This window comes from Tauraco erythrolophus, chromosome 1 (assembly GCF_009769465.1).
Source record: "Tauraco erythrolophus isolate bTauEry1 chromosome 1, bTauEry1.pri, whole genome shotgun sequence".
Classification (NCBI taxonomy): domain Eukaryota; kingdom Metazoa; phylum Chordata; class Aves; order Musophagiformes; family Musophagidae; genus Tauraco; species Tauraco erythrolophus.
The window spans coordinates 103,976,433-103,988,521 of record NC_141465.1 but is presented as its reverse complement, the minus strand read 5'-3'; the positions used below and the strand labels follow the sequence as shown (position 1 = coordinate 103,988,521).

Here is a 12,089-nt window from a genome sequence, read left to right as displayed (position 1 = left end):
CCAGGGGGCAGGGGGTAAGGCAATGAAATAATGCCAGAAAAATCAATCACAGCTGATTGACAATAGAGGTTTGTATTGATTCGGTGGGACTCCCCTTCCCCAGGATAGTTTTGCAACAGCCTTACATCTCCTCGGCACTCCTCACTTCAGCCCGTTCCCTCCACAGTGCCTTTCCCTGTGCTTCCTCCTCTATCAGCATTTGCAGGTGTGGTTACAGCTCATCTCGACTGCTGGATCAGCACTTGCCCTCTGAGGCTTCATGAAAGTCACCCCAGCTTGCAAAGCTACTGACTGGTGCTTCAGCACTCTGTAAAAGCCAACGATGCCTCCACACACCACTTAGCCCCAGCAGCAGAGCCCCAGCTCTCTACACTGCTTTCCCACTGTCGCTGCAGCATCCTCCCCCTGCCCCATTTTGCCAGATCGCTCCTTCACTTTCCCCATGTCACATCCTGACCCATCCAGCTGGTTTTCCCATCAGAGCATCTGCTCCTGCAGGCTCCTGAAACAGCCCTGGTCATCCCACATCAGGGAGATCAGGCTTTCTGCTCCCTCAGCCTCGGGGGTATCAGCCTGGTAGTGTTACAATGCCTTAATGCCCCATTTTTGTTCTAATTAAATATTGAAACTCTTGTTTTAGGGGACTGGATCTTTTTGTACTTTTTTTCTCCCTTTTTTTTTCCCTTTTTTTTTTTTTTTTTTTCTTTCTTCTGCGGTAGAGAGGCCATGGCTCATTGGTCTGGAAAATATCATGCTTGTCTTTGGCAAATTGCCAGGTTTTCATAAAATGTTCCTCAAGTAGAAACTCCCGGTCTGCTTATAAATTCTGTTACCTGTGTTATAAAGCTGGAAAAACCAAAGCCTTTCTAAGGTTAAAGCAAGGTCTGCGATGCAGAAAGGAGAAAGCCCCGGTCTCCTCTCTTTTTATTAAGGAGGCGTTCATTCTCAGTAATCCTGTGGAACAAGAGATAAAACCTCTTCTGAAGTCAGGGAGAGTCTCAGGGGATCAGCACTTACAGGTTCACACCTCCCGTCAGCAGAAAGAAGGGTTTTTTTTTTTTGAAGTTGATCAAAATACATCTGATTTTGAAGTTACAGAAAGCCATTAATTATGCTGGTTTTGGAGATAATCAGTCCAGGCACCTGTCACATACAACAAATAGAAATACAGTGCTAAAAAAAGAAGAGAAAAGTAAATGTAATTGATAGTATTTATAGTTCAGAAAAGGTGCCCGTTGAAGGACAGACACTATTCCCTATTTCACCTCAAAGTACGTAAACCAGGAGATTTGTGAGGACATTTCAGCTCCTGATAGGGCTGTTGTGCCAGCCCCAATAGACTAGAAAATAAATTAAGAAAGTTACTTTCAAGTCTGTGCTGCATCGTCTCAAGATTACGTTAAACTTGTTACCCAAATCATAGAAAAAAACGAAGACGCTGTTGGGTCTCCAGGGGCAAAAGCGAAGATTTTATGCAAGGTGCCTTCTGTTTGTCCCTGAGGGCAGCACCTGGACATCACCCACAGGATGCTGCCTTCCAGCTATGCCCCTGCCCATGACAGCCACGGAGGGGAAACCTACAGCAAATGCCTTCTGCTGATTATTTAAGGGGAAGAGGGAAGTTTTGATTGAATTACATCTGTGGTAAAATTTACTTAGGACTAAATTGCAGCTAAATTTTATGCCTATTTCACAATGGGGAGTGCATGGTGCTCATTTCCTTGAGATTTTATCCACTTTTGAACCAGAACTGGAGAATAAGGAGTGGAAGTAGGAGGTGGTTTCAGTGCCAAAAAGGGGACTGGGTTTTGGTCTCCTCTCTTTGGACAGGTGTGGTCATCTCCCTGCAGGGAGATGGGGATCCTGCCCCCTGCAGGATCTGGGGCAGGAGAGGTGTACGATGGAGCTCTGGCAGCAGCAGCTCTGAAGCTCAGCCCGGCTCTTCGGCCATTCTGCAAACTGAGCTCCCTGGAGAGCAACGGGGTAATTGTCTCGCGAGTGATCGAATTTGCATTTTTCTGATCACTCAAATTCACTGCAAAACTGATGATAGTGCAGGGCTTAAACTTTTCTCCTGTCTTTTTCTTTCCCTTAATATAGTGAAGTGGTCCGCTATTAATGGACAGGCATTAAACCGCTTGGCACAGCAAGCACAGCACTGAGAGCAGGAAATGATCATTTCGGGGCCACTGCTAAGAAAACTTGTTGAAATGTCTTGGAGCAGAGAGAAAATCTCGTACTTGGGGATTAATTATCTGGAATTTAATGAGGCCAAAAGCCAGGTAGCAATTAAATGTCTGTAGATGGAGAGGGTAGTTTCGTAATAGACCTCAGCAGTGAGGTTGGCTTTAAAAGTTTCAGCTCTCTCATCTCAGTCTCTTACCAGTATTACCATTTTTGGGGCTGTGCTGTGAACCAGATTGCTGAAGTGATCTGCATTGCAAACTCTTTTGAGGGATCGTATTTGAGCTGTGACATTTCAAAATCAGGCTCAGGTTTCTGCCAAATTGGAGCAACGAAAGACGTACATGTGTGTGTGTGTGCAAGTGTGCACGTGTGCATTTACACACATCGATATAACTGCTCTGCAGAAGTGACGCTTGCACAGAGAAAGTAGAGTATCAAAGTCCGAGACTGGCAGGTCATGTCTATACTGCTAAGTGAAAGAGGGAGAGGAAGCAATCTCTTGTCTGAAGCTAAATGCCAATGTCTTCTTCAACTGGTTAGGGTTAGCTCTCGCTGTAGCAATTTCACCTTCGAGAGATGTAGCTGCAGTGGTGCAAACAGAGCCAGGGAGAGAGCTGGTAAATCGAGTATGTGGATGATCAGGAGTTTGGTGCTTGGGTTCACTGCTTGATCTTCTTTTGCTGGACATATCCCTCTACACTGAATATATCCAGCTCCGGATACCAGCTTTGTGTTTTGGGCCCATCTGTCTGGTGTAATCATATTCAGAATATTTTGCTTTGATTTTTGAACTTCTTCTTTTTATTTATAGATGTAAATATATAAATAAAAGTAGGGCTTTTTCATGGTAAATTATACTTTGAATAAGTCAACAGGAAGCCCTGCTTTTCCTGATTTATGTTAAGAAATATGCGAGTAGTTCCTATTTAGCGCTTTTAGGAAAAATATGTCGCACAGTAAAACTCCTGACCACCGTATCATCTGCCATATAGGTGTATACTTTGCATTAGCCAAAATCCAGTCCTATCCCCTATTTCATCCAGTCCAGTTTTTCTGCAGAGTTCATGTTTCTCTCTGAGTACAATAACCATATCACTTCAGTTATTGCTGTCATAGCAAAGAGATCAGACACGCTCCCTGGCTTCTCCACACAATATATCAACTCTGGTTATGTAAAATACTACAATAAATTATTACATCAGACAGGATACAGACAACAGGATTAAAACACTATGGCATGACACATATAATATGAAATTATAGGCACACTATCTGACTAGGTATATGTGTATGTATTAGTTTGCATATGGGGCCTAGGAAAAGATTTGAGGAATTGGAGATCATTCTATTTTTTAAATCAAGAATCAGAATATAACCACTCTGAGCTTGAGCAGAGCCCTTTCTTGCCTCTTACAAAAAGACTGATGGTCTTACAGCCATGGACCAGCTCTCCATCACATATTTTGTTGTTTAATGCTATAATGAGATCAGCCATAGCTCAGCTTTCCTTAATTCTCTGCAGGCTTGTATCAACGCAGATGTTCATGAAGAAGAGATAATGGCTTGAAAGCTCTAATTTTGTTACCCTCTCTGCCATCTAAGCTGATCCTAATGTGATTAGGAAAGTCCTTTCTTACTCAGGCAGGGTCAATTTGCCTCAGAGGAGGTAGGGAAAGGAGACACTGAGGGTGCCAGTGTTGGCTCCATGCTCAGAAATGTTATTGTGGTGGCCCGGAAACTTGTTAGTGCAGTGTCCTTCATCATATCCAAAGGCAAAGGAGAGCAACTCACTTCAGTCATTCCTTCTTTATTTGCATTTATCTGGAAGCAATGGGCTTCCATGTTTCCACAAGTGCGCTTTATATGAAAAAAGGCTCCCAAACCTGGTAGCTGTGGTTGCATCAGATCAGGCTGGGTTCATCACATCTGAGTTATCACACAGCTTCACCTCAGTGCGGTGGAGGACCACGAGAAACCCAGTGCATCAGGCAGCAAGCTGCGAAAGCGTTAACACAACATGTTTGGCTGATGGACCTCCTAAGCATTTCGTATCATACACAACCAGACAAGGAGAAGTTAATGCAGTTACGAGTTTAGCTTCAGATCAGAAAATACCAGGATGTTCTCAAACCATCAGGAGCTGTTGTGAAATAATAATGGTAGCTGAGACAAGGAGGAGGCCCCAAAGATACATTGCTGCAGTGCTGGCCAGTGGGCCAAGTTTCAGATATCCGCACGGGGAACATCATGGGCAGTAAGTTGCAGACTGGAGGGTTGGGGTGGGCTGTGGGGGTCGTGCTAGTTTCAGAGCTATATGCCAGCAGAGCAGGACAGGAGCAGCAGGTAAGGAATGGTAGAGCCGTAGGATGAAGCCCATCAGAGGAGATACACTTGTTCTAAGTGATGCTGAATGTGCCTGTGGTTGGGCCATGTCTTTGCTGTGTTTTAGGATGGCCTCACAAAGAGGTATATGGAAAAGTTAAAGAGAAGATAACTTCCCTCCTTCTGCATTCACCTAGAGCAAGCCTGGATGGAGAGAAACACCACTGAGCTTTTGTGTGGACACTCTCTTCTGGTCACAGGGTGGAAATTAACACTTCCCTCTGCTGTACTTCTCCATCAGAGGTCATGAATGAACTAATTTTAAAAATATGGTGTTACCCTATGCCTACAGTCCCCTTCTTCACCTCTGGCAGAATGCAACTGCTCAGCCACTGCTTTCGCCATCACACCTGGAACATGAACAGGCCACCACACCTCGAGTTAACCTTCATTTGCAGAGGCTGAAGACCACACTTCCAGTCTTATACAATCATAGAATCATTTAGGTTGGAAAAGATCTTTAAGATCATCGAGTCCAATTGTAAACCTAACACTACCAAGTCCACCACCAAACCATGTCCCTAAGCATCACACTTACGTGTCTTTTAAATATGACCAGGGATGATGTCTCAATCACTTCCCTGGGTAGCCTGTTCCAATGCTTGATAACCCTTTTGGTGAATAAATTTTTCCTAAAATCCAATCTAAACCTCCCCTAGTGCAACTTGAGGCCATTTCATGTCATCCTATCACTTGTTACTTGGGAAAAGAAACAGAGACCCACCTCACTACAACCTCCTTTCAGGTAGTTATAAAGAGTGATAAGGTCTCCCCTCAGCCTCTTTTTCTCCAGACTAAGCAATCCAAGTTCTTTCAGCTGCTCCTCACAAGACTTGTTCTCTAGACCCTTCACCAGCTTCATTACTGGCTCAACTCATTTCCTTTGGAGACATCTCTGACAAAGTTAGCATGCTGGTCTTGACCTCATGCCAACATGCTGCCCTGACCTCTTGTTTCTTACACACTTATTTTCTGATCATCCTTACGCAAATCACGAAATTACCCTGGCAATTCCAGCTGCCAGTGCTCCATGCTTCTTACTGCTCATGTGGTTCCTCCAGTGCAGACAAATGGTGAGTGATGTGCATCAGCTCTTCAAACTGCTCACGTTAATATTTCCTACAATCTTTTCCCTACAGATGTGTCTAGAGTAGGTCCGGCATTGCTGCTGTCGTTTGGACTCTTTGCACACCCTTCATTCCTCCTTGTGATGGCAGTGGATGGAGAGATCAGCTCATTTGATGTTTGTCACTTCTACCTTGTCTCAACATTATATTGCAAGGTCTTTCCCCACTACTGGGTTGAGTGCAGAGGTTGCTCAGTGCTGTGGACTATTTTTCTATAAATGGCACAAACACAAGTTTGTTTCCAAATGTGTCTTTCTCAGTATTTCGAATTCTTTCACTTCCTGCTTTTTCAGTCTTAGCTTTGGGTCATGTTTCAGCTTTGTTTGCCAAACTACTCTTTCATTAAGTGTGGATGTCCTCGCAGTTGACATTGTTCAAACAGGATTTTCAGGATCACAATAGTAATATTGCTGAGACCTTATACAACGTAGGAACGTTTCTTCATGTCTGTTGCAACCTGGTTTTATAAACTTCCAGTAAAATGGCTACTTTCAGGCTGTGGCTCCTTGCCTGTTCTGTGATACCAGAGCCCTGGAAGTGTCCGTCCCATTTCCTTCATGTTTCAGCAATGCTGCTGGAGGACTACCGAGTATGGTTTATTTCATGCAAATGTCCATTTTCTGGTTCCCTTTCCTTTCAATCTTCACTAACGTTTCTTGCCCTTTTGCCCTTTGTGATGGATTAACCATCTCCAGCATTTAAGCACCCACCAGCCTCTCGCTCACTCCCCGCCAATAGGATGGGGGAAAGAATCAGAGGAGCAATAGTGAGAAAAAGTGCAGGAAAGAAAGAAAACTAAGAGCAAGTGATACAAATGCACTTGCCGCCTCCCACTAGCAGACCAGCTAGTGTCCAGCTAGTCTTCAAGCAAAGACTACTTTGGAAAGACTATCCTCCCCAATTTATTACTAAGCATGATCCTGTGGAATATCCCTTTGATCGACTGGGATCATCTGTCCCAGCTATGTCCTCTCCAAACCTCTCACCCACCCCAAGTCAACTTGCTGAGGAGGCAGAGTGAGAAAAGGGACCTTGACGCTGAGCAAGCACTACTTAGCAACAACTAAAGTATCCTCGAGTTATCAGCGCTATTCTGGTCACAGATCCAAAGTCCAGCACCATATGGTCTGCTGTGAATAAAGTTAACTCCCTTCCAGCCAGACCTAGTGCTGCTTATTTTGATTTCACCCCACACCCTCAGCGACTCCTCCTTTCGTGCACAGTGTTCCTTTCTGGTGCCAAATACAGAAGATGACTGATTAAATGGAGGGTCCCATTTTACCCAGTGGAAGCAAATAGGCATGCCTAGAGTAGATGCAAGAGCAGATCAGGAGGTGAGCCCAGAGGACTGTGCCGTTTACCTTGACTGTTAGGAGAGTCTATACTGACTAGATCAGATGCAGATGCCTGTGAACTGGTGGTGTTAGGTAAGATGAATCACACTTTGTCTCTGAGTTGTTTTTGAAGCCTTTTAATGATCTCAAAACTTTGAAACATAGAGCATGAAACTTTAACTAGTTTTCTGGTTTTGAGATTGTAGATACTCTAGCCCAGCAAACTGTCACCTTCCACTACCTAAATGGTTCACATTTTCAAAGATACTTTGTTCGGTGACTCTTAATAAAATCTGAGGTTTTGTCCTTAGAAAGAGTAAACACCATGACATACTACATACATCATATTCCACTTGTGTACAAGTGGAAATACAACTCTGACTGGGTTTTTTTACCCCTGTGACTTTGTGGTAACCCCCAACACCAACGAATAACAATGAAAGAGTTTTGTTTTCATTAGTTGGAGGAATGATGAAGATTAAAAGGGAGAACAAGAATAAAGAAACCCAGTTTTCTTCTGTTGGTCATGCTGGCTTTATACACTGGAGAGAGGAAACTGTAACCCTCCTTTTCTAGGTCACTTTGTTCAGGCACCTTTTGCTATGCACAAAGAGATTCTGTAAGCAGGATATACACACCTTTGAAGTATAACACAGTTATTTATTGGTTGACACAGACAAGAGATAGCTAGGATTTAATGGGATACCAGGCTAAACATTGATACACTCAGTGTCCCTGATGAGACACCTGAAGAGTTCTTGCTGTCCAGGCAGTCAGCCATCAGGTGGGGAGGGGCTGGTTTCTACTGCACCAGTGACAGGTCCTCAGTGCTTCTGAGTTTCCCGTTTCCAACTCTCTGTGTTGCCATCTAGGATTTTTTATCTTCCCATGCTGCTGTTTTTCTTCTTGAATCCTTAGGTTGTTCCCTATCCCCATCTCCGCAATCCACCTCTGTTTGCCTTTTCACCTTTCTCATCACGTGAGTCAGTGTTCTACAGACTTTCTACCAGCTCTTCCTCAGCAGTCTGAGCTGAGTCTGTGTAGTTGGGCTGAACCAGAGCCAGGCACTGGATTCTTGGAACAGAGAGCACTACATTTCTAGGAAGAGAGGAAGCATGTCAGGGCATACGTGATTTATGGATGCACAGATTCTCAAGTGACTTTTTGCCAGGCGCCAAGATCAGCAGTGCTGGTGAGGATGCATATGACTACTGATAGGTCCGAGCACCATGCCAGGCTTGCGTGCCACCAATATCGTGTGCCCCACATCTAGGGAACCTATATGCAAACATTTCAGACTGAATTCCTAATCTGGGTGAGCCTAGTTTCATTCTTCCCACCCTCTTCTGCAGCCACAACCACCACCAAGCTCAGCTACCCCTCCTTTTGAATGTGTTTTCCCAATATCTTCACTCAAGGTGTCCCTTTTTTCTCAACTAGCTGTATGAGATCCATTTGGCACAAGCTTGAACGTGGTGTTGCAGAGCACAGTAACCCTTCTGCAGTTAGTAGACTGAGATACCCAAGGTTTTCAGTGGTCCCCCAGTGTACAGGGGAGGGATAAGTTCCCATGAAGGATGGTGCCTTAGCCAGTGTAGGGGCAAAGCATTATACTTCCCTTACCTGTCCATGAACATGACCTGTTAAGGACTCAGGGCAAGATCCAGCTCCTAAAATGCAAGTAGATGCTATTTGGTCTCTAACTCAAAAGACTCATCTGATCGCTTAGACACTGTAAGAGCCCCTGTACACCAAAGTTGGCACTGAAAATGTGCTAATGTTCCTAGTGTGCCTCCTCAACCCCAAAGGGCTGACATCTTAGGACATCATGTTGCTCAGCTCAGCATCTCCCACTTGTACCTCTCCAGGTGCACAACCAGGCAATCCCATCCTCTCCAAGAGACTAGATCCTGTATTTAATTTGTGAGTGTACCCAACACAGAGTGACAGCATGGAGGGCAGGAGAACTCCCTGACAGTAGCTTTCAGTCTATGTTTCATTCACTGCTTGCAGACCAACATAGAAGTGAGAAGTCTCTCCCATGGGATGGGAGCTGCATCTCCTACTTCCCACAGGAGTGCCCCAATGGTGGAAGGGATCAGGGCAAGGATCACCTTCTACTGTTTCTATTGAAGTGAGGTCATCATGTCATCAGTCAAAACCACAAGCACCTTGAGCTAGAAGAAGTATGATTCCATACCCACGTCTCTTGCAGAAACAGTAAGAAGTTTCCACTGGAAACAGTGGAAACAGTGTAGTATGATTTCTTTTAGCTACTGACTGTCTCCTGTAAAACACAATCCGGAAAAACTAGGACTGGATCCTAAATTTATCTTCTCTCACGTCAGCACACACACTGTGAAAAGCTCTGCTGTCCCTGTGTTTCCCTGCTCCCAGCAGCGCAGCTTCGTAGTGGAAGTGCAATGGCTGCAGTGGAGCTGTGCTGGCTTTGTTCAGCTAAGAATTTGACTTTATACTGGTTCACCCTTTCTATATGGTCCTTCTTCAAGGTATCTGTTAAGGTCAGTGCTAGAAAAATAATAGCAGAACTAATGATGGTGATACTCCAGAAAAGCAGCTAAGTGAGAAATGCACCACTGCAGCACAAGTGAGAACTGTTCTGGCCGCTCAGCAGCTGCTCTTCTCCCTGGAGCCATGGCTTCTCTACCAGCAGCGTCTACAAAATCTTGAGGTGCCACCATGGAAACATGATGTCATTTGCACACAGTTGAACGTGTTCAACTGAATGTGACCCTTCGCCAAGTGTCTGTAGTTGTGCTGGTAGGATTTGGATCTATAATGAGAAGCCAAATTTACTGGAGATACCTCTGCTCCAGAGTGCCAGTATGAGGAAACAAATGACATAAAAGGAAAGTAATGCACTCCTATGCCCGTACAACACACTTAAGATTAATTCCCTGTAACTGAAAGTGATTGTTCACATAAATCTCACTCTGCTTTTAAGCTAGGACATAACCTCAGCTTAATTGATATTCGTGCTTGAAGACAAAGAAATCAATCTGGCACGTCTAAAGAACCTTTAGGATTTTCACAGAGAAAGACCTTCCCTGGTAAACAAGCTTGTCTTTTAATAGGCTGGGGTTTGCGAACACGGAAAATATTCCTTTAATAGTTACATGCATAGATACAGCTCTCCTTGGTGAGCCTGGAAACAAAAACACCTTCTGGATGCATCCTTACTGTGATTCCCTTGGCTTTCAAATGCCTGAGCACACAAAAACTTGCACAGATAGATAGTTCCCAATCTTTCCCTCGCTGTCTCACTGTTCCAGGATAAGGTGTCCATTTATAATTACTTACCAGTCCGTACACAATCCAGCCTTGTGAAGACACCTACTAAAATGTGGACATGCCACTTCCATTCCTGTTTTATTGTTCTTTGACCACTGCCCACCCAGTAACATCCTCAGATTCAGGCGATGGTGCACAGATTGGGTGGGAAAGTTCATTTTTGAATCAAACCTGCAGTGTGGGCATATCATCATCAAAAAAAAAATATAATGTGTGAGAAAGCTCAGCCCCATTTCTGGCTGACTGGGGTTTGGATGGGGTTAGCCACATACCCTGACAAGCACACCCTCCCTTAAACCTCTGAACCAAGCGGGCAGGAGAGCAAGGAGTCCATGCTAGATCTTGAAATGAGCTTGTACAGCAGGTTCACTGCGCACTTTACCATGCCTTGTAACATGCACTGCCTCCATGTCCTACAATTTATGTGCTAAGTATTTCTAGTATAGTAACCACATTGATTTCAAGGGCAGTTTGCAGGGCGATGTGACTCTTCAGCTGACAGGGAAGATAAACCCTGAATGCCCTCTTCTAGCTGTAGAAGAGCTGAGGTACAGCTGAGGGGTTGAAATTGGTCCAAAAGAGCTGCTGACACAATGTGTGCCTGAAGGAAGAGATGTTTTTTACATAGTGCCTTAGGAAAACAAACACGTACATGACATGTAACCGCATCTTGACATAAGATGCCAAAAGAAAAAGGCTTCCACGGGAAAGCGCTTATTATTTTCCCTTCCAAATGACCGAGTGCTTAGGAAAGGTGCCAAAAGATGTCCCTGAAGGCTGACAGTCTCTGTACAACCATTAACCTTCAAGGGCCTGGGAAGCAGCGTATGAACTCCCCCGATACGAATTTCTGTCTCTCGCCTGCACAAGCTGTGCCCACTCTGGGTGTGGGAAATTCAGGTATGGCTGTATCCACCAAGCTGCAGCGGGCCAAGGCCACAGCACCAACTTGCAATAGATCATCCATGCTGTGTGATGGCCAGCACTCTCCCTGGATGTTCCCTGTGCCAGCAAGCACTCTCCTTGACGCGCTTGGCAAGACCAGGGGTTGTTCCCACCAGGCACAACATGGAGACAGTGAAAGGTGAGTTGAACCACATGAACACAAGAAGTGCCACTTGTCCTCAGGGAACGGCTCCTGCCCTGTTTTATCAATCTGCATAAAGGCAGTCTAGGCTGATAAATTAGAGATGAGGTCTGGATTTCAGGTCTGGACCTTGGAAACCTACATCACTTTTTCCTAGACACAGGTTCAGGCTGCCCTGTGTCCCCTCAACAAAGGTATGTTTGTAAGCCAGGTTGTGTCACCTGAACTTGAGACAAAAGATCTGTCCCTAGACCTTTATTTGGCAGTTTAGGCCTTGCACATAAGACCTACGTATCATTGCCCTTTAAAGGCTACGAGCCATGGTGAGAATAGAGATGCTTGCTTTGTCACACAGAGTCTTCCATGCAAGGGACAAGGTCAGTGTCAAGGCACATCTTGTAATGGCAAATTAGGGACATAACAATTTGTCATGGCAAAGAGAGGGACAGAAGTACTCCAACTGGCTATCTGAGATCCTGAAAGCAGTCTAAGTTTAGAGTGGGATGTTGACGGTCCTGTCTCATAGCTCAGTTAGGGCAGAGTTCACAGAAGAGCAGAGACGTTATTAGGAGACTCTGAATTTGTAAAAGCACTAATCTGAAGAAGGACATGGAGACAACAAATAGACGATGTTTGAGACAACATGGGGACAAGCTAGTG

General features: G+C 44.8%; 1 protein-coding gene across 2 annotated transcripts in view; it reads left to right on the top strand.

The window, feature by feature from the left end:
* SIAH3 (siah E3 ubiquitin protein ligase family member 3) overlaps positions 1-12,089 on the top strand; it is a 48,599-nt gene that overhangs the window by 16,755 nt on the left and 19,755 nt on the right. The window contains exon 4 of one of the 2 annotated variants that reach the window (XM_009986295.2): positions 8,383-8,403. The exons of the other annotated variant lie outside the window; for it this stretch is intronic. Within the exon in view, the coding sequence (XP_009984597.1) occupies positions 8,383-8,403 (21 nt within the window). The remainder of the gene's footprint in view (positions 1-8,382; positions 8,404-12,089) is intronic. 2 annotated transcript variants of the gene reach the window in all.